This window comes from Physcomitrium patens, chromosome 6 (genome assembly GCF_059467195.1).
Source record: "Physcomitrium patens ecotype Gransden chromosome 6, ASM5946719v1, whole genome shotgun sequence".
Taxonomy (NCBI): domain Eukaryota; kingdom Viridiplantae; phylum Streptophyta; class Bryopsida; order Funariales; family Funariaceae; genus Physcomitrium; species Physcomitrium patens.
Window position 1 is genome coordinate 15246526 of NC_143415.1, and position 23995 is coordinate 15270520.

General features: G+C 32.3%; 1 protein-coding gene across 2 annotated transcripts; it reads left to right on the top strand.

Annotated features, from left to right (window-relative positions):
* Positions 1 to 15405: 15405 nt before the first annotated feature.
* On the top strand, positions 15406 to 19961 carry LOC112283187 (tRNA dimethylallyltransferase 9). 2 transcript variants are annotated; one of them, XM_090251407.1, is made up of 12 exons: positions 15406 to 15558; positions 16042 to 16426; positions 17137 to 17190; positions 17472 to 17514; positions 17679 to 17787; positions 17935 to 18145; positions 18273 to 18429; positions 18547 to 18641; positions 18820 to 18914; positions 19046 to 19136; positions 19361 to 19497; positions 19640 to 19961. In XM_090251407.1, the coding sequence occupies exons 2-12, from the start codon at positions 16115 to 16117 to the stop codon at positions 19734 to 19736; spliced, it is 1401 nt and encodes a 466-aa protein (XP_090107533.1). In that variant the 5' UTR covers positions 15406 to 15558; positions 16042 to 16114; the 3' UTR covers positions 19737 to 19961. The 2 variants fall into 2 exon arrangements, with proteins under 2 accessions (XP_090107533.1, XP_024377378.1); XM_024521610.3 differs by having other exon boundaries at positions 15438 to 15558; positions 15986 to 16426.
* The last annotated feature ends 4034 nt before the right edge of the window (positions 19962 to 23995 follow it).

The following is a 23995-nucleotide window of genomic DNA, read 5'->3' on the forward strand; positions in this document are numbered from 1 at the left end:
TATATATTTATTTTAGTAAACTTTATATATAAGTTTGATGGCATTTGAGTATTTTATTCTTGAGATATTAAGAAAATAGTGCTCAGGTGCTTGTAAATTAGGGTTTAGAGCATCTATTAGGATTTCTTAGATGTTAGAAGATCGGAAGTGATTTTATAATTGGTTTTTTTTTAAGTAAAATCTAAAGGTGAATTCTACCTACTCTACAAGTTTGAGACAAATTGAATAGTTAGATCAAGAGTTATGAATTTCTAAAGTTTGAAAAGAAAAAATCCTTTGTGGAAAAAATATGTTTTGAAGAGATTTTGCTATATTTTGAATTTTGTGCAAAATAAAGGAGTTTTGGAAGCCAAGACAAAATACATATAGAGGTTTAAATTAAAATCTTTATATTTAGATACCTAGTGTATTCCAAGATAGCAAATCACACTATATGACAGCGGTCCCTACTATGGCTGAATGCCTTTATTTTCCTTCAAAGCTTTCGATGATGTAGCCGCACTCTTCATTCAATATGTACATTGGTATTTCTATAAAAAAATTATTAACCTTGTGGCTAAGTTTTCTACAATATAATTATATGCCAAGTTTCTTTTGATATTTTTTTCTTGCTCAAAAAGAGGTTTGAAGTGAACTACATCAATTTACCTATCTTCTGCTTTGAAATGCTCATTAGACTTGGATGGTGAAGAAGCTATAGAATAATTGGTGTATATATGTAGTATAATTTAAGAATATTTATCTTGTCATCGTTGAAATAAATGGTTATAATACTTTAGAGCTTGACGAATAGCTTCATTGAGTGTTTGAAGATCTAGCATAGACAACAATGTCCTTAATATCGTCTCTTAATCTCCAATGAAATTGGCTCATCAATGCATCTTCTCCCCAATTTATATCACATGCTAATTGTCAAAAATTTAAAGCATATGTTGATACAAAATATATTCCTTTTCAAAGGCTTCGAATTTTAGTTGTTGAAAAATGAATCTTATCATATTCACCAAATGCTTCTATAAATACTACCAAAAATGCTTCAAAATTGTACAATATATGAGAATTCTTTTCAAATATTAAGATATTTTCTTAGAATGATATTTTTCATTCTAAGGGAGGATAATCTGCAACCTCTAGAATGTTATAGTACTTCCAAGAAGAGGGATAATCTACTCTCTATTAAGAAAGACCAAGCTTTTAATATTATCTTATGGCAATTTTGATAAACCGTTAGGGACCATATACAAGATAAGGATTTAAGACCAAGAAATGGAGTTAACTTGATATTAAAATAATAATTGAATACAATACAAGAAGGTCCTTGCTAGACCATAAGAAATAAATTGTTGAGTCTGAGAATTCCCTCAGCCTCAATTCTTATATATTAGTTCCTACGAAGCTTCTTGAAATGTTTCCATAAGGCTTGAAAACAAAGCAAGCCTAAGATCCTTCTTTGGCAACTTCCTAAATCATATAAAGCCTCATAGAACCTTTGAAGATTTTCTATGACCTTCTAAAACTTTCTTAGAATCTACTCGAATCTTCTAGAATCTTCTTCAACCTTCTAGAACCTCTTAAAATCTTTTAGAATGTCCTAGAACCTTCTCAAATCTTCTTCAATTGTATGTCTATGATACATACTTACATCCTATATATGTCATTTTTTTACATAATTTCTTCACATTCTCTATGTTATATACTTATATCTTTTTGAATTGTTTATATTCAAGATATTATAATAATTTGAAGAGACAATATCTTCAAGATCAAACAATGTCTTATAGTTAAGTCCTTTCTAGTACTTATAATTCTTATTAATTGATGTTATATTACAAAAAAATTAATTTATGATAATTTACTACACATATGATAAAAATTAATTATTCAAATTAATTATGATATCAATAGTATTTATGGACAAATTGTATATAAATAATTCGACCAATATATAAATAATATGTCATCTTTTACACAAAGTATCATCCATAAATCAAAAGATGACATTGATTAGATTTACAAATTAACATGTCTTTATTTAAAAAAAAAAAAAAAAAAAAACTAAAAAAAACTAAAACTAAAACTAAAACTAAAACTAAAATCACTAATTTAGACATTTAAATTAAAGAAAATGTTTACGCAATCAATCCAAAGATTAGAGCTCTATTTCTATTTATAATCCAAAAATCCTTGATATAATATATTTCTCCTAGAGAAAAAAGATTGTTGATCTATTTGTATTGATTAGAATAAGAAGCTATAAGATATAACAAATTATTGAAAAAACAGTTAGCTAACATGCAATATTGACGTAAAGCATGGAATATTTCAAAGCTTGCTATACAAAATGAGAAGCAAATATTATTCTTGAAAATAAAAGATAAGATTAAAAATCTCTAATATGAATTTTTTACATTAAAAAATGAGCTTAATCAATTAGGAACTCAAGTCAAAGAGAATGATTTGTAGATGTCTAAAATTTAAACAATATATATATATATATATATAACAGGATAAAATTGAAAGAATCTCATATTTAATTTTGCAAAGTAAAAAAGAATCTAGATTGACTTGTGCTTATACTCTTTGCCTAAAAGCCTTAAGTAAAATCTATAAAAAATTATTTAATACTTTTGAAGATAAGTAAATATGCCAAAAGAAGAAGAATACAAATTTGATATACTTTTAAATTTTGTAATCTATTATATATAAATAAAATATGGTATAATAATTATTTTTAATTACTTAATAATTGATGAAATATAGGATGTTATTGGTTGCAAACACAACATTGAAGTGACAAGCTTTCAACTTAAAAAAAAAAAAAAAAAAAAAAAAAAAAAAAAAAAAAAATCTACATTGCAAAATCACTTACTTCATTATAGTCAAATACAAAAGCAAAAGCTTTATTACAAGCATTCAAACTTAATAAAGTAACAACTTAAATTATCAACAATATCTTGGAAAAGATAAGGGAAGAAATAGAAGCAAAAGATATATTAGCTATATGTGATTCTTCTAAAATTTGACAACATGCACAAATATTTAAGACTTTCAAAAGAGATGTTGAAGAGTTGATACATGCTTCAATTTGAAACAACTTCCAAACCTTCATGTGATTAATACAAGAAGATAAGAATTGAAGTCAAATCTGAAAGATTTCATAGGAAGTTTTATCATATCAACAATACCTATGATATGGATCTTCAAAAGAGTGGCTCTAATAATATTTTGTCAAAATCAAATAATATATTTGCTAATATAGAGGTAGTTTAGTGTAAAATGATTCAATTGATTAATATCACACTTAAAAGTGAGTGATGATGCCATATTTGAAGATACAATTGTCTTTGCATTCAATGAAAGTTATATATATATATATATATATATATATATATATATATATATAGCATAATTATCATTAAGTCTCTTCACTTAATTTACTTGCAAAATGATTTTGATTGAAATCTAACATTATAATTGTTGTGTTATTATGAGTAGAGATAGGTAAAAATCCTCTTTTTTTGTATTAAAAATAGAAAAATCTAAGGTTATAAGTGATTAAATGATAGAAATAATAAGCATTATATTAGTGACAAGAGATATGAACAAGAGACAAATATATGAGAGGGATGACAAATATTTCAATATATAATTAGAGAATGATATATAACCAATAGTATATTTATAGATAATTAAAGAAGATGATATAGTCTTAAAATAGATTTTACTACAAATCCATATACCAGATTTTATGCATCCTCAAAAAATTGAAAAATAATTAGATTTACAAAGGATTGGCAATTTTCATATACAATAGCATCTAGTAGGTGACTTGAAAACTATTAAATGTTTGTACGGATTTACACATGGAGCTAATAAAAAATATTTTTACATCTATTGTACTCAAGAATAATCTAAATATATAATTTTTATTGTTGTCCAAGCATCTAAACAATAATATGCAAGAAATATTATTCTAAAAACCTTTTTACAAAATCAAACAAAGAAATTAAACTTAGTCCTTAGGATTCCATCTTTATTATTATATTAGAGTGTGTGCACATATGTACTATACATTGTCATTGTTGTGTAGTAGAAAATTTTTATATCTATATTTTATGCATATATGGAATATTTGAGATATTATACTTCAAAAGTGGCCATTAAAGGTCTTGAAAATGCCTTGAATAAAGCTAGCATTTATGGAAGGAATATTGCTATGATAAAAGATGCAAAAAAGTTGGAACAAAGTAACTATATTTTTAACAAGTTATCACTCTTAGGCTCAAATTGCTTGAAATTCTACCAACCAAGCTTTTAGTCATGGATAAATAAGGTATACAAAGATTTGGTGATTGTTGAGAACAACAAGTTATAGATTGAGACATCAAAGATAGAAAGGATTGCCATATGAGAAGCAATATTTTAGATGTTAACCTAAAATAAAACAACTTACTAAAAAGATTTAATAATGAGCTAATTATAATCAAACTCAACTATTAGCCTTTATAATATTTATTTTCCATGTTAAGCAATAGAATATATGGAGAGAAATAACCAATTGAAATAGAATAATGATCATAGTTGTAAGAAATAAATAATAATCTAAATAATAATAACATAGTTAATATTTTTTTATTGTCTTTCTATGAGATTCACTTAGAAGGGCAATATAAAATGCATAATTAATTAATATTTAGCTTATAGCATTGTATGGAGTTCATAAAAAATGTGAATTAATGCCCATGCTTTTTCAACTTGAATCTATATCAAGTCTCTTCTAGAAAGGTGACAATCTATTATTACCATCTCTATATGTTCTTCTTAGTTAATTGGTATTTAGAGCTTATTACTCTTTAACATGTGTTAATTGAATTGAAAGTTGGCATATAATTTTTTTTTAATATGATACATGTAAAAATTGTATAAGCTTTATTAATAAAATTAGATATAAGAACTAAATTGATTTATGAAAATTTGATATTTTAACTTGTAAAATTTTAAAATTATACATGAATAGATAGAGTGGAAGTTGGATTTCACTTAAATATAAGACTAAGCCTTACAATGATTCATTTTATAACATCCTCATCTTTGTGAATTTTTTCATTTCATCCAAGGTCCATCAATGAGTCAAACAAGATATATAAGATATCTTTAAATATAAACAAGGTTTTTGTCTTATAAATAAAATTTATAATATAAAAAAATCTTCCATCACAATAATTAGCATGAATTATATAAGCAAGAGTTTTGACTCCATGTGGTTGTTTTTATAATTGATTAGAAATCTTATCCAAACTTTGTTCTAAAAACTTCACTTATTGCCATATCAGATAAAGGCCAACTAGGATTATAAAATTTAGATAAAGATATTGGTAATAGTGATCCAAAACCATCTTTCTTTCTTACATGTAAAATATATTGTAAATTATAGAAGAATATTTTATTACATAGGACTTTATTACAATTGCAATTAAAAAGATTGCTACTTTTATTTGCACATGTATAACAACAATAACATCTTCAATGATTTGAAGGCATATATCTTTTTGGTATGATATAAGATATATATCTATAAATTTGGAAGAAAAAAAATTACTAATGTTAATAAAAGATTCATTTCAAAATACTTTATTATATTAAACTTTGATTCAAGATAATTACTTAATTAATATGTAACATAAATAATAATATTTTTAATATAATAAAATAATAGTAACTTACTTCTTTCATATTGATTACTGACTATCAAAATAATAAATATTACAAAAAATCAATTAAAAAACTTATAATTGTATATGCCACAATTTTTAGGTAACCTTGGATCCATATTGAGATTCTGACAATAGAAAGTTTGGCATATTGTCACTATATCAATGCATGTAGAAGAATAATCTACAAACTTGATAATTTGAGCCTTATCACTTCAAATATCATCTCTTTTTAGGGTCACCCATGAGTCCATATTAAGTTTCTTAGATATCTAATATCCATGGATATCTTTCTTATTATAGACATTGACTAATTGTACAATATTTCTAGTCATTATATTTTTGTTTCCTATGAAATCTAAATAAATAAATAAATAAATAATATAAAATAAAATAAAAAATCTTGATTGAATTGCAGAGAGGCTTATAGGAATTGAGAATTAGACTTTTGGATCAAAATCCTAAACAGTCAAGAGATTAGAGACAATGGATAGAATTTTAAAGAAGAATTGTTTTTATTACTATTAAGCCTTGCTTTGTAATTGTTTCACTTAGCATCTAAAAAATCTAGATGTTCATCCCTTTGTAGTCACCATTCCTGCAAATAATCCTTCATGTTACTAAAACATTTTATAAACTAGGATTTTTGTGTGTCCCGGCAAGCAATCAAATGATACTCACTAAATCAATGCCAACACCATCTCTCATCCTCAAATTACCAAACTTCTTCGTTTGATACCACTTGCAAAATTTTGGTGCAATGCTTAGAAACCTTGATTTCTTTCATAGGCTATGTTAGGAATAAGAATTTTTCCCGAGAAGAGAAAAGCTGGCACAATCTATAGATAAACATATGCCACATATTAAGTGGCTAGAGTATAAACAATGCACAAATAGGCAGCAAGTAAATCCCTCAAAGTTGGGGCTTTTATTAAACAAAATAGTTTCTAATATTTATCAAAGTTTTTTATTTTATACTACTTTTAAATATGGATATTTTAAATAAAAAAAAATTATCAAATTGTAAAATTTTTTAAGGCTTTTAAATTATAAATTTTAAAAATAAATTCTTCTTATAATAATTCTTAAGTTTTTTTGTAATTTAAAAATATATGTATTTAATTTAAACTATAGAAATATAAAAATAAAAAAAAAAAGTAATCACTTCAAATAAGCTAAATTCAACAACCAGTATAAAAGTATTTTTTATTATAATAGTTAAAATTGGTTTTTACACAACTTATTAGAGATGTTTTAATTTATTCTATAGTTATTTGATTCTAAACTTTAGAATCAACTATGATATCTCTTTACAATATCTCTTTTAAAAAAAATAGTATTCTAAGAGCCTTATAAAAATTTGCTTATTATTTAAGAAGCTAATTATAGCATATAAAAAAATGCCATTGAATTAGATTCACATTCTTTATCTTAAACTTAGTATTAAATATTTTAATCTACATTATTGAAACAAAACTTTGAGCTATAATATAAAGCTTATTTTTAAATAAATAATAAATAACCCATCTTTATATATTTTTATGAAAAGGAATTAATAAAAAAATTATTTAATAATAAATTTTCTATAAAATATATATATATATATATTAGATTAAAATATATATATAATTTATTTTTTATATTTTTATTTTTATCTATTATGTATATATTTATGCCTATATCAATAGCATGTTTATAGAGATATTTAAATAAAGAAAAAAATAGATGGAAAGAAAGATTATAACCACAATTTTTAAAATAACTCTAGTAATCCTTCTAGAAATAAAATCCAACTTATGACTTATATTCATTGTAATATTCCTTAAAGCTATTATTTGTAATATTTTTCTTTTAGATTAGATAGATATGTATATACATATATATATATATATATATATATATTCTAAGATAGCTTGATATAGTTGGTAATCTTAAATTGTATTATATGCATTATATGTTTCAAGGAAATAATATATATTTATTGTAAAATATCAATAAAACCAAATGCATACATAATATATTACAAGTCATTAATGGCATGTGTGTCTTCACATGGATGGCAGTAATTGCATTCATTCATCCAACTTAGTATCAAATATTTGCAGTTGAATTCTCCCCCTCCCCAACTCTCTCTTTTTTAAACAAAGCAAAGTGCAAATGGGTCCCATTTCTCAATGTCTTGAGGAGTTTGGTAGTTCTCATGCATGATATTTAAGTAGCGAAGGGTGATTGATCCAAATTCATTGTCTGTCTGGGATTTGAAGGGTTCCCCCAGCAATTCTTATGCTCAAAATTTGAGAGCATAAATGGGAGTGTGATATGGCCACACTCTTCAAATTCACACATACATAGAGAGAGAGAGAGAGAAGCTCTCATTCCAACATACCCCACATCAGATTCTCCAAAGTCTGAAGCTGATAACTAAGTACCGCCACACTATTTGCAATAAAATGTGCTGTGCATTTTTCTTTTCTTTTCTTTTTCTGTAGAGTGTTTTTTAAATGCATGAAATCTCAAGCATGCTCTAATTCATTAGCTTGCATACCAATCAAATATATGTATGTGTATGTATATATATATATATATATATATAGAGAGAGAGAGAGAGAGGAATGATAAAAAATTTGAAAAAAATTGTAAAAATTCCTAGAAGATTAAACCATAACAAAGAATATACTTGAAACCAACTATTTTATCCAAAAAGATCATGGAAAAACTTAAGGAATTGCATGCCATCATGAAATCAATGGACTGAGCCCAGCAGTACTTTAAGCATAATTTTGGAACTGGATTATTTTAATTAGGATCAACCTTCAACAGAAATATTTCATAAAAATTAATAAATAAATAAATAAATAAATAAAACTTGCCCCAAAAAAATGATATATATTAAAATCATGTCTACATAGGCTGATTTGCATAGCACAGCTCAAAAAAAAAAAAAAAAAAACCAAAAAAAACCAAAAAAAACCAAAAAAAACCAAAAAAAACAGAAGAAAATCGAAACAAGCTGCATTGGAGCATAATAAAGATAGGGTTACATGATAAAAATATAAGTTTCTAATAATTTCCAAAACTGGGGGGCGGCAGCTGTTGGAAGGGGAGTGAATAGTGGCTGAGAGAATAAAACACTGTTGGCAGTGGAGGTGATACTCGTCCTTCAAAAGGGCCCTCAGTGCAGCAGCACATGCCTTAGTAAGCAGAGTAAGTAGAGTGAATACAGAGAGACACACAAATGCTTTCCTCCTGACCCATTCCTTTGTAGCACTGTGCAGATAGCTTTGGAATAACAGCTGGGCTCTTAAAGCCCCAAAACCTCAAACTCTCAAGACTCCACAGACCCACAACACAGCATGGCTGCTGCAGTCTCCCCTTCACTTGGAATGTGCTTCAATTACATTAAAATTAACAAAATATATCTCATTCCTTCACAACAAACAAGTGATAAAACTTCCACAGTGTGTTTAACTATTTACAAAGAAACAAGGCATGGTCACAATTATATATTAATTGTACAAATTTACATAAAGGTCATGTACAGGTGGCTGGTCATCTTTGCATCACGTCTCAAATGAACCAAAGTTCAAAGCTCATTTCCTGGAAGTGGGCTTGCTATTGTGATGTGTGGATCTCACCGCTTGACAGGGTCCAATTTCCCCTCCCATGAGGACATGAAGCCGCCCCCTACATACATAGAAGATTTTATTTAAAAATTTATTTTTGTGTGTGGGCTTGCTTGGAGCTCCTTTGGCATTGAATGAATGTTTCATAGTTTTCTCCACACATACTCACACACACACTCACCAACAAAAGAATGGGTTGAAAAGGTTGGGGTTGGGTAGCTAAACTTAGTTAGCATGAGCATGCTTATTTGGCTTTATTATTTTGGCTCTATCATTATAATTATATTCTTTCATGGCCAACAATGTATCAATATGGGCATGCATTTGGAATATTTGTAATTCCCATGATCTAAATTCTACAAGTAAACATTTAAGACTTTTCATGCATTGAAAATTGTGCCAGCTGTAAAATTCAAGGGCTACTTGGCACTGCTATTCAGATCAATGGTGGCAAATGCTCTATACCCATCAATTCTGCTTTCCAAGGGAAAAAAAAAGGATATGCTTGGGTCCAATGTTTGATTTACATTGAGCATGAAATAAAGAAGAGGAGTTTGTCCAATGCATTACTTTCTATAGATAATGTTTCATGCTTACCCAAACAATTATTGTTGAAGACGTCAAGATGAGATTAATTGGAGGTTCTAGGATTCCGACCAAATTGTGTGTGTATGTATGTATGTATGTATATATACATATATATATATATATATACTCATCAAAGATTATTTTTGTGATCTTATTATTTATATATGTTTGATATGGATCATGCATAATGAAGTGTTTGAGAGCTATCATGAAAATAATATAAAAGTTTGGAATTGAATGGATGTGATCTTCCCACATTGCATCATATTTAGAGACTATAATTTTCTATTTGATCATTTGTAATTTTTCTTTGTAGAGACATCACATGGTGATATGTAGATATTAAGTAGGATCAAACCAAATATACTTGAAAATCCAACCTTTGAAATCAGTTGCATTGAACTGGTGGTGTATGGACCCTGTCCATGCCTTGATGGAAGTCAACAACATTCAAAACAAATAAATTATCTTGCAAAGTTAGAGCCATCAACTATTCTCATTTCTAATTTTTCAAAATTCATAATATATATATATATATATATATATATATACATAAATATAGAGAGAGAAAAAAGTGGATTTATTTACGTATAATCAAAATGAATGATACAAAAACTATGTCCTTCTCAAACATCTCCACAACCCTCCATCTCTGAATGGTTTATAGAACATTTGTTTCAAGTTCCTCATGCTGCATTTGAAGAAACCCTGGAAGTAGATTTAATTTTGTTTACTTATTGATATCTGTAGAAAGATATTTCTTGCCATTATTTTGCAACTTTTGATATAAATTTTCCTAGAACACAACATTAAAACACAGTTTTATCGCATAGCATATAACATTGCTATGATATTTAGAAATAAACAGGGGAATAAAATGTCAACTAGAAAATGTCATCCAAAAGTATCCTTGCTGATTAGTGACAATGAGGTGAGGGTAAAACATGGGCAGTTGCACACAAAGTGAAAGGGCTTTTTATGTGATTTTGGGTATGAGTGGAATGTGTATAAGTTGTAATTCAAGTGAAGTTAGATTTCATTATTGTATGCACAGGGTCACAAAATATGCCAAGTGTAAAAGGCTAACTTTATAAGATGGTTGTGATAGAGGAAGAATTTTTTTCATTCTTTAGAGTGGATTTTTTCACAATAAAATTAGACTTGTGTACATCATTTTTAAAGACTGCAGGATTTTGATAATGGTCTAAACTCATTGAAAAGAAGTTCTACTATGACTGTTCATAATCAGTATCATATTGAGAATGATGTGAAAAAGATGTTTTCTCACTGATGGGGTTATATTTAGATGGTGCTACTAAGGATTTTTTGAATTAATACTTACAAATAAAAACACATATCAACTATCACAACCTTGTACCATAATCATTTAAAATGAAAAAGTAAAAAAAAGGACAAAAACAATGTGTAAAGGTCTTATTTGTTTGTATTCTTAAAATACACATTCAGCTTCTCTTACTATTATCCTCAAATTTTGAAATATATATTGCTCACATTCTTTTATGCCATTGTGTTTTGACTTCATGTGTTAATTTGTATTTAAACTATTTACAATGTTTCAACCCCTGTGGTAAAAACTAATTCATGGTTATCAGAAACCTATTAATAACATTCATTTGGATCACCATTGCCTTTGTTCAACCTCTATTATTGTCACCAAGGCTTAAGAAGTGGGCTCAGGATGACTGCAATGTCATGATCATTTTGTTGAATATGGTTATGCTGAATTATTCCAACAATTCTGTTGTCATACAAACATTATTATATCCAAATCAAAACACGAACATCATTGAAACAATTTCTACACATAATGTCTTTGCAACATTGGGTTTTCATATTATTATTATTATTATTATTATATAATTTTATTGTGCAACATGGGAAAAGAGCTGCAACCGTCATCTAAAATTCAGGGTTCTGGTCGGGCTCAGGAATATGTGCAGGCAGACACACTCAGCTCCAGTGGACACAATAAATATGATCCGCCACGCTGGAAAGTGGGACTCTATTTCTTTTGCCCTAATTTATCTCTCCCAGGACTTTGCTTTGAATGCCACGTCACTCAGAATCTCATGTGGGATTTGTTAATGCAGAAGGGCTCGAATTCTGACAGCTGTCATGCGCTTCAATTATCATCAGAAGCAAGAAAAAAAAAAAATTAAAGCATGTGTGTTTGTTTGTTTGTTAGTATTTTGTTTATTTTGTTTTTTCAAATTGCCTCTCACCTTATGTTTGTGTGTGTAAATGTGTGTGTATATATATATATATATAAATATATAAGTAATTGTTTTTGAGACTGACTCGGGCGTGTTCTCAGAGTCATTATCATCTTGTTAAGCATATTGAAGTGTCTTAATGGTTTTATGCGAAATTGTGATGAGGTGGTGCTGAATTCACAAGAGCCCATCCCTGACTGATGATTGAGACCCAGCAGCAAAGGGAATGTGGCAGAGCTTCAACCAATTTCTAGCACACACTTGCCGTCTCCTTTGAATATCATTTTTTGGTGTTGGCTTTTGATTAGTGTGTAGTTCGTTGTCTATCTTTTTGTTTGTTTGTTGGGGGTTCTATCAAAAAATCAACCTCTATGCATAGGCATTTAGGGAGATTGTTTTTCAAAATCAATGTCCATCCAATTCTAAGAGCTCGAGGTTATTCAATTTGTTTTTAGCTTTTTTGGTTACTGTGATTGTTTTTAATTTAAGAACAACAAGTGCAGTCCAAGAGTAGGAGTAGCCCAAAAATTACATGTCAGAACAAGTTTAAGTAGAGTCATTTAGTATAGAAAGGATTCTGCACTTGGACCCATGCCCTCCCATTCCTTAGCTTGCAGTCCAAAGACAAAACCTTATATCTCAAACTCAATCTATGTGTACAAAATTCCATAGGATGCTATTCATTTAGAGTCAAAATCTCAAAACTTGTGGACAAGAGTAAGGGAACAAGAAGGACAAAACAAATAAAGTATTACTTAACCATTTGTTAACCATTATATGTGAAATAAGATCTTATCCTTCTACAATCCATTTTTCCATTACACTAGCTTCCTACAATTGTTACGTAGGTTGTGCTATAAATCTACATGACATATGATAAAGACAACCATGGTTTTAAAAGTAATTTTTTCAAACATATGTACATATAAAAGTATACTACAGTAATAACTTAACAAACTTCAAAATCCATACAGATTAACTTTATGTAGCTACAAAATCATTCAGATGGACATTGAATTTAGTTATTGTTTTTATTAAGTGATTTTTTTTCATTATGTGTGCATATATATATATATATATATTGACATGAATAATATTTATGACACAATACTCCACCTAAAAATAAAAACAAGAATAAAAAATAAAAAAAAGCAAACTCAAATCTCAAAAGTACAATTTTTTCAACTGCTGCTTCAGTTTCAGAATGAGTAACAACATAAAAATGAAAATAGCACTTACTTGCTTGGTATCAATCAATAAACTTGAAGACAAAGCTCTTGTAATTGGTGGATACTGGCCAATCATCCCCTCTACAGAATAAAAAGGATCTCCATCTCAGCATCCACAAAATGTTCGACACCTGAGGTGTCTATAATGGGCACCCAGCTTCCTTCATAAAATCACCAAAAATAGCCTTGAAAAGTATTGATATATTTTGTGAATGTATGCATTTATTAATGATTTTTCCATTGCTATTTGATACAAGATTTCATGTACTATTGGAATATTTCGTTACATTAAAAATGTACTTACCTCAAAAGCTTAGTCCTCACTACCACCTTTTTGTAGGCTCCCACACTAATCTCATGCCTTGCCTTTCATGGGCATATATAAGTTGTTTCTATTGTTCATCAGTGGCTTTGTGTCACTCATGAATTGGTTGCCTTGCATACCTTGAGAAATGGAAGCTATTGCCAGGTATGGTTATCTGTTTATAATTAAATTAAATTAAATTGCACAGGGTTGTCCTGACTCAGTGTTGACTGCTTGAATGCCATTCAGTCCCTTCAGTGCACAATTTAAATGGAACCATTCATCCAATAAAACCATTCATCCAGAATCAAGGCACAACTCATCCACCAGGGTTGGAACCGCTGGATGAATAAGGACTCTTTCCACATATTCTGCATCCCATCTATTAACCCATCAAAGGCATGTTCCTGTAGTGTTTTCTTTTGGGTGAATTAACACAATCCTGGGTGTCAATCTGATGGTTATATTGTTGTCTTGCAGCTTTATTTCACAAACATTCATTCATCCACCCATATGCACTAATAATATAATGCGAGACTCAATCATGTGATTGTGAATTGGCAAGGCCACAACTCATCCATCCACAGAGTATGAAAAAAGCCTAAATTTTATAAAGATAAATTTAACACTAACTGGGGAAAAACCAATTTTTATTTATTGAATGCAACAAGAGGACTGGGCTAAGTTGAGGTTGGATCTCACATGGGCAGTAGAATTAGTCATCAGTTAAACCAAGATGATATCAAGACTGGCTGGTGAGGAAATGAGCCATGAGTCATTGTTTGCCATCCACACAGTAAAATTCTTCATCTTCATCTGCCCGAGGCATGGACAATATCTCACACATTCCCCTTCCCCATAGTTCATTGTTCAAAAGTGGAGAAATTGTCAAATATATATATATATATATATATGAACACACACATACAATTTAGCAGGTCAAGGATGCTTTGGACACTTTCTCAAACTCAAGGCCAGGCAGATCACCAATGGACACCAAGGGGGGGCCAGGCAATGATGGAACAACCCCCCCTGAAAAGCAGCCCTCATTCTCCATACTAGTAGAGTAATAGCAGTACAATTTGGGTCCACAGTAACAAACTTCATTCCCTTGAGAAGAGAAAAAGGGCTCACAAATATGGCAGCCCCACAAATCATATATATATGGGAAGGGAGAAAAGGGGGAAGGGGATGAGAGATAGATAGATAGATAAACAAACAGAGAGACCTTTACAGGCTCAGGGAGACTCCCTGATTGTCAAAATTCAAACCCCATTCCCATTCCTATTCCTATTCCTCTACCTCTTTTTATCTTGGATTCTTCAAAACGGTGGGGGCCCAACACAGTGCATGCTTACGCTGGAAACATGGCACCAGTGGAAGGGGTAAAAAAACAGAAGTGGGATGGGGTGAGGGGGTGTGGTTTGGACAGATTCTTCAGTGGGTTACTGTCTGACAGCGGGTTGCTGCTACTACTGCTACTGTTGCTGCTGCTACACTGTTGTGAAAACGCTGCCACAGAGGGAGAGGGAGCTAAATCTGGGGAGAGGAAGCGGTGATGCGGTACAGTGAGCTAGCTAGCTAGTAAGCTAGGGGAGAGAGGGGAGAGGTCTAGAGCAGCAGCAGGAGGGGGTTGGGTTGGGTCCGATTGCGGCGGAGGACGGTGCAGACAATGAGGCAGCGTCGGGAGTTGTGTAGTAGTGTTCTGTAGCGTACTGCTCAACTTACATGTGAGTACCGATTTTTCTGCTGATGCTGTGCTTGTTCTGGCTGCTGGGAGAGGGAATAAAAGCCAGCCCTCACGCAGGAGGGGAGGGAGAAGAGAAGGGGCACAACTGGGAGCACGCTTCATGTTCGTCCGGGTGTCTGGTTGGTTGTCTGCTGTGTGACTTGTGGTGATCAATTAAAGGGAGGGGCAATGGCATTGTACTGACAGCATGCTCGTGGCATTTGACTCATCATCAGGAGGGAGCTTCACATCAGTAGTCGCATAGTTATTGAGTTATTGAGTGAGTGAGTTAGTGTGTGTGTGTGTAAACGAACTAGCTCGTGGGGAGGATTCCGGGTCCGTTGCCTGCTTTGGTGATAGGTCTCACGAGAGCGGTGCGAAACAGAGAGAAGTCTATAAAAATAAGATTGGTTATTGTGGTTGGCGTCAGATTGAGGATCGGGCGTTGGGGATTGAAGATTGAGGAAAGAGACGTTTATTTATTTATTTATTTTCTGTTATTACTGATTTTAATTATAATACTTTTTTTTTCTTTTTCTTCTTCTTTTTCTTTTTTTCTTTCTATAGAGTGGTGAAGGGAACTACATGTGGACTCAAAGAGCAGCATGTCCGTGTTTGTCCAGTCGAAGTGGGGAATCGGTCGCTGGGGGCAATGGACTGCAACAATGCAAGGATCTTTGGACCCCAAAGTTGGGTATGGTAAGAAGGGTGGAGCTGCGGCAGTCGAAGAAGCTCGTCGTGCGGGCGAAGTTGGCAGTTGGCGATGAAAGCAGGCAGACCCAATTTTTGAAGGAAGGAGTGGAGACGAACACACGGAACGTCAAGTGCTTGGAATTCGCCGGTGGACCTGACAATTTGGACGGATCTCCCACCAAGGCATTCAGCCGGGGGACCCAGAAAGGTCGTGTGGTGGTCATCGCGGGTCCAACTGCGGTTGGTAAGTCACGCATCGCGATCGCCTTGGCCAAGCAGCTCGGAGGAGAGATCATCAGTGCTGACTCAATACAGGTTCCTCTTCTCATAACTTCAATCTGCATCGTCATTCGCGTCGGAAATATTCCACACATGAAACTTATTGTTTTTTTTTGTTTTTTTTGTTTTTTTTGTTTTTTTTTTGCCTCCAATGCCATCTCTGAGGGGTTTTTATTTTCAATTCTTGACTCTAGACGCCCCAGCTAAAGGTTCCGATCTGCACTTTGAGTTTTGCTAAATTGTGCGATGCAAATATTCAACTACGAGCTCCCAAGTCAGTGAGCAAAAATTAGAAACCAGTTAAGGATCACAATGTGGATATTGTCAAAGAGAGATCGCCAGCTCCTTTCGCCTGCGGTCGCTCGATGTTGCCTGTTCCTTTCAAACGCTGCTTTCAACCTTTACTGGTTCACCTTTTTCTTTGTACGGTTACATACGCCGTCGTCGTTGCCCTTCGTGATTAAGTCACTGCACAAGAATATCTATTTCTTCTCCATTGGAGATCTTTGACATCTTTTTGTTGCTAAAATTAAATTGAAGTTCGCCCGAGTGCGCGATTCTTGCTGACGTATTTTTGGTACAAATCATAGCTATTTTCGAAAGAACAGTCTTCACTTGCTAGGGGACAGATCCTGTGCAGCTCAATGAGAGGTGCTGACATCTCTTGGAAGCAGTTTCTCATCCTGTTAAAACTGTTCTAGTCTCTGAGACTCCTTAAGTGAACGAGTTTTGTCACTGAATTGCAGGTTTACAAAGGCATGAACGTCGGCAGCGCCAAGACACCGTTGATTGAGCGACAGGTAGGGTCACAATCGGTCTCCTTACTCCGATCTATTGCCGCACTCGGCCTCCCTCCAGCATCTCTCACGAACTAGCTCTAGTCCACAATTTTTCTCAATTTTTTCTAAGCTGGCGTCAGTTGTTTTCTTGATCGTCCTTAAACCTCATGATCTCTTGATCAAACGATTCAAGCAATTCAAACCACCTTCTTTAAGCAGCTGGCCGCGATTCTCCCACATACCAGTTGTGAGATTCGATTTCGATCGAAGTATTCTCTTACCATCTTTGTTTATCTTTGCAGGGCGTTCCCCATCACCTGCTTGACATGGTTTGTCCTACAGAAGGTTCGTAATGCATACTCCTCGAGGTTGTCAATAGTTCTTTTGCTCTTGAACTGATATTATTTCGAGGCCGTCAGAGCAAATGATCGTACTGTCTAAATAAAATGATGGAACTAAATGATCTATTTGCTAATGATCGCTTACAAACATTTCTTTGGTGGTTGCAGAATACTCAGCGAGCCGATTTTTGGAAGACGCCAGAGCTGCCACAGATCGAGTGCTGGATCGCGGCCGCGTACCGATTATTGTTGGAGGCACATGCACTTACCTGCGCTGGTACGGGCACCATCGCCTACCAGCTCAAGCATTCACTGGTGCGAGGGCATTCCTGAGTATATGGGTGATAAATCGCGTTTGAGGAGCTGGCGTCGTTGCCTAAGGCGTGAGTGCTAACTTCCTGACATTGACCACTGATGAATTCAGGTTCATGAATGGAAATGCTGGAGCACCCAAAGCAACTTCTGAAGTGGGTGCCACCATTGACGGTGACATTCGCCGTTTAATCGGTCGCCCTGGGAGTTGGGAAACAGCTGTGCACAGGCTTGCCCAAGCAGGTGATCTCACAACTACTAACAGCCTGGCACGCAATCCTACAAATGCTAACATGCTTCGTCGAGCCATCGAAGTAGTCACGGTTTGTAACTATCACCTGCTTCTCTTGGTCAATAAAATTTACTTTCAATAAGTTGAATTTTAGGCCGTCCCGAGTCTTCCAATAATGATGGGTATTCGTAATTAGCCTCATTGTGGTCTCTGAATAGCCTTGGGGAGCTTTTCACAACCTCTACACCTGCATGCTGAATCACATGGATGGGTCGGAGTGGGACTATGACTACGACTTTCAGTGCTACTTTTTGTACCAGCATCGTGCGGAGCTGTATCACTGGATAGATCTGCGCTGTGAACAGATGCTTGCAGGTATGGCGGATTGAACCTCTCTTTATGAGCAACTGGAGTGACTCGGCCTCAATATACTTTGTTTCAAAAATATGCATGCTAATGCTGTCAGACTGATATAATCCGTTAGTGTTACAGATCCGAGGGGTTTACTACAGGAGGCATCATGGCTCCTAGATCTTGGATTGATGCCTGATTCTAGTTCCGCATCTCGTGGGATTGGCTACCAGGAAGTAAGCTTCACGATCCTTCACGTGTGTTTGTAACAGTCTGATCCCGATGTCTGTTGTGTACAGAAATTCAGTAACATGTTTCTTGAGGATGCTTGCTGTGATAGTTCGATCCTCATCGTTAGACTCGAATTTTAATCTAAAACATTAGACTAATGCCATGGTTGGTATGACAAATCAGGCGATGGAGTTTCTGATGGAGTGTAGAAAAGCTGGAGGAATGGCCACTGAGAAGAGGGTCTTGGAATTTCTATCAGCTTTTCAACATGTTTCAAGGTTAAAACTTTGACTATTTGTCTGACGCTGGCTTGCTGGTTCAGTTGAACCGGTGTAAATCTTCTTTATTCTGGATGATGTGCTCCTCTTCTGCAATCTAAATCTCAATGCATGATTTACTTCTATCGCAGAAGTCTGGTGAAAAAGCAGCTTACATGGTTTCGAAGTGATCAACACAGCGATGTAAAGCAATTCCACTGGATTGACGCTTCTCAGTCAACGGTAAGGGGATCTTCAAGTACCCTCACCCTGAACCACACGTCTGACTTTCGAGACTGGATCATGTTAACATGCAGTCACCTCCTGCCATTTTTTGCATTCCTTGAAAATGTAGATTAATTGATGTAGTGAAGTTCAAAATGTCTCCCCAAAGGCAAATCAGCTTGGCCTTACTGTGAAGTCTAGGGAACCGAGTTTAAACCTCTGTTCCTGTATACAATGTGCAGGAGAAGATTTTGGAAGCTATGAGGAAAGAATACTGGCGACCGCCAGGTTACCCTTCTGAATTGAGAGGAAGCGACGATCGGAAACACGCCAGTTACAAGGAGGGAAAAGTACTGAAATACTACAAAGTTGAAAATAGGTATATATATATATATATATATATTTTTTTTTTTTTATTTCCATGAATTGATTCGTGCAATTGCTGTTGATCATCATCTATTTGTTCTCATGGCGGATTTGTTTGTTTCGTGCTGAAGCTCGTGACATGGTGCGCCTTGCAGGATTTTTACAAACTCAGCAGCAATCGCAAATGTTTTGAAATGGGTGAAGCAGACACAAGTTGACCGGAGATTTCAACAGAATGTAGTTAGGTTCTGAGTAAACCGAAATTCTGGGGACGAACCCTGGTCAATGGTCTCCAGTTTTAAGGTAGGTCTGGTTTAAAACATCATCCAGACCACTGTAACATTATGCAAGGTAGTAGCAAAACAGCAAGAATGCGATCCTTGATGCAGTTTTGATAGGCAATGCTTGTGTTCCCTGATTCTTTTTAAGAACAATCTGTACATGCGGAGTTTTCATTAATCCACACATTTGTCCAAATGACTATAGCCTCATTGTTCGTTGTGTACCTCCTATAAAGGCACCCTTTATCTTGCAATGTTTCCATCAATTTTGACATTTTGCCAAAATGCAAAGGGCAATCAGGCTAGAATGATGCTGCAACCCCAAACTTGGCCGAAGCATGGAAGAAGTTCAGCAATACGTGGAACTAGACATGATGTGTAGCAGATTCAAAATGTGATTCAATCTTCATTTCATCTCCAATGGATCAGAATTTCAAACTTTGAAATACATATTTTTGCAACATTTAGGCCACAACCCCAAATGTCATCTTGTTACATGCAAAGACATATCCATAAATGAAGCACAAAATTTGATACAATGATTGGTATTAAATGTGTAAATGATGTTTAATCACTAATTGAGAGAACTTCTATAAATTTTAATTTACATATAATGATGTACAATGACCATATTGTGGTAACCAAGAATAAGTTTCTGTTAGAGAGAAACGTACTGTTATATTAAACTGATATCATTTTTTTTCCTTCACAATCTCTGTAAAGTATAATAAATTATTTTTCAAAAATTGATTTTGATAAAAAAATAGAATTTGAGATGATTTCTTCTCACAGTAACTTTGTTATTTCACTTTTTACACTTGTTTTCTATAGTAATTTATAATTACATATATACTGAATTATTTTTGGAAATAACAATGTTTTTTTAAGATTCTTACAATATATCATTTTGACTGTATACATTCAATATGTATTCAACTAATTATAAGAAATAAAGATTTCTAAATAATTTATTCTAAATAAAAACAGATATGGTAATGTAATTGCCTTACAGACCATATATTTTAAATAAGGCCTCAATGTAAAATTAAATCATACTTTTTAAAATTAAATCAAAACTAATCTTTTGGATACATTAGAACTTTAAAATTACAGCACTTTAAAATACATGTCACTTCTATAATTCACAGTTAAAATATTATAAGGAGGACAAAAATGCTTGGTTTATTACATGTCAATATGTCAAAGGAATATTTTTAATGTTATATATATATATGTGTGTGTGTGTATATAATAATAATAATTATTAATAATTGATATTTTGGTTTTTCAACCATTTAAGTCAAGTTGAATACAACAGATTTGCAAAGCATATAATTTTGTATACATCAAAGAAGGAAATGAATATAGGGTTTTGTATTAAACAAAGTATAGATATTTCAAGTATAACATCATGGTTTTTGGTCTCAAAAATTATTTTTTAATGATATTCAATGTGATAAAGAAGAAGAGACAAATGACAGCTGAAGCTATTATAATAGAGACATTGGATACTCAAGTAACTATAGATGAAGAAGAAGAGATAGGACAGGTATTTGTACAATTTACAATGTCAGAAGCTAGAATTAAGATTGATATAGAAGATGAGGCTTTAATTAAATATTAAGAGGCTATAGAAGAGCATCAAATGAAATATGCATCTATAAAATTTACTAAGATAAAGAAGAATGCAGAAGAAGCATGTATGAATACTTGCTCTAAATGTAATAATAATGGAATAGAAAGTAGTAGCTATTCAGTTCTTTATTAGGCTAGAGCTACTATAGAGACATATGTAAGGTTGGGTGACTCTAAAGATCCAATTTTGATCTTAGTTGATCATGGATCTTAAATTAATATCATGTCAAGGCAGATATATGAGAAAAATAAGTAACTAATTGATACCAATTATAGTTGGATAGTTAGAGCTGCAAATAACCAACAAGGTGATTTATATCAAGCTTACCAAGCTGTAAAGACTAGGATTAGAGATGTGGAAGTAAAACAAAATTTTTTTGTATAAAACTCTGCTACATATCCAATAATACTTGGTTAATCTTATATTATAGCTACTAGAATGGAAACTAGAGTCTTGGATGATGATTCACATTATGCTAGGATTTGTAGTTGGGATGGAAAAAAAGTTGTGTAATTTATTATTATGAAACCTATCTATAAGAAGCATAGAAATAAATTAAGAAAAATGCCTTAGGAGCCAGGAAACAACTTTGTAGATTTTTAGAAAGCACCCTTGTAGAATGGGGACACATGGGTACAAATAAGTCATTTACAAATCCTAATATAGATAATATGAATTTTTGATTTTTGAACTTGACTAATAATGGATTTGTGAGTATTTAAAAAATTAAAGATTTAGATTATGTAAATAGAAGAATGATGAAGATATAAGAAATTTTTTTAAAAATAGTGGCTTTAGTTTCAAGTAATGAAGCCATAGTTGGAATAATAGAAGAAATAGGTTTCGAAGATGATTTGATAAAAGTTCTGGAGAATTTAGCTTTAAGCATAGATGGAAATGCTATAGTGGAAATATATTCAAGAGAGTCTTATGAAAAATTAAAAAAGATAATAGCAAATGGTGGACTTGCTACAAGCTGTGGATTGAAATATGAGGCTAGAATACAAACTAAATATAAAGCTGTGATAAGAAAGGTAAAGCCTATAACTATCTAATTACTAGTTGATACTATAGAATATACTAAGCAAGCAATTAAGGAGCCAAGTCTAAGAAAAAGAGATGGAATTGTACATCAATTTACTCAAAAATCATTAGTTAAATTGAAGATTGGAAGAAGTGATTTCTTGACATCAATAGAAAAAAATATGTTTCAAGAAATACTTATTAGGCATGATAAGGCATTTGCCTTAATTCTTGATGAAATTAGATGTGTGGATCCTAATATTGTAGTACCTATGGTAATCTTTACTATACCACATGTTCCATGGGATTTAAAGCCTATACTTGTATCCAGAGCTTTGCTTCCAAAATTAATAGAACTATTAAAGAAAAAGATGAAGATGAATATTTTAGAACCTTCAATTACTCCCTATTATAATAGATGGTTTACAATACCTAAAAAGTCAAGAATATTAAGGTTTATTCAGGATATGCAACTTGCAAATAGAATAACTATTCAAAATATGGAATCATGTCTTGTAGTAGATGAAGTGGCTGAGCAATTTGCAAGTCATGCCATCTATTCTATTGGAGACTTATTTTCTGGATATGACCAATTTCAATTGGCTAAAGAGAGTAGGAATTTAACTACCATGAAGACTCTTTTGGGATTAATAAAGATGTGTAAGATATTGCTTGGATATTGGAGAAATTGGAATTTGTTAATCTTACGTTATCTATGGAGAAATCAAGCTTTGGAATTGATGAGATTCTAGTAGTGGGACATAAGTGTAGCAGGTATGGTAAGAAATCAAACTCTAATGAAATTGATGCTATATCTATGATGAAGGCTTGTAGAAATGTTAGAGAAGTCAGAAGGTTTTTAGGAGAATGTGTTTTCTATCATATATGGATGCCTCACTTTGTCCATATCTCTGAGTAAGTATACAAGTTATTGAAAAAAGATAAGGGATATTTTTGGTAAGAAGAACAAAAAGAAGCTATAAAAAATTTAAAAAAGATGTTAAATTTACTACCTATGCTTAGATAAGTGGATTATCAATGTGGTAGACCAGTGGTTGTAATAGTGGATATAAGCCCTATAGCAATTGGATGGATTATTAGACAAGATGATGTAAAAGAAGGAAGATTTGTCATAAGGTTTGGGGCCAAGGTTCTTAAAAAGCAGCAAAGGACTTGTTCCTCACTTAAAAGGGAGCTTTGGAGAGCTCTCATTACTCTAAAGGTTGAGAGGAATTATTTGATTGGAGCAAGTATGGTTTTGGAAATAAATTATTTGTCATTACTTAAAATGATAATTAACTGTACCACTCCAGACATTACTATGTTAAGATGGATAGCATACATAAAAATATTGAACCATGTTTTAGTACATATTATTAGTAAAGAAAACTTGGCAGCGAATATGTTGTCTAGAGCTAGATATACCTTTGAAGAGGAGATGAAGGTACATGAAAGAGGTGAAGATCAAGAAAAGAAGAGTTATAGAAATTCATTTGTTACTAGTGGAATGGATTTTGGTGATAAGGTTCAAAATTTCTATGAAGGTTTATATGAAGGTAAATTGAACAAAG

Bases quoted from the DNA above. Each gene is read 5' to 3' on its own strand.
- LOC112283187 (XM_024521610.3), top strand. From the start codon at position 15,442: ATGCTGTGCTTGTTCTGGCTGCTGGGAGAGGGAATAAAAGCCAGCCCT. The intron at 17,191-17,471 runs GTAGGGTCACAA...TTATCTTTGCAG, and splicing joins CACCGTTGATTGAGCGACAG to GGCGTTCCCCATCACCTGCT. The intron at 18,146-18,272 runs GTTTGTAACTAT...GTCTCTGAATAG, and splicing joins GAGCCATCGAAGTAGTCACG to CCTTGGGGAGCTTTTCACAA.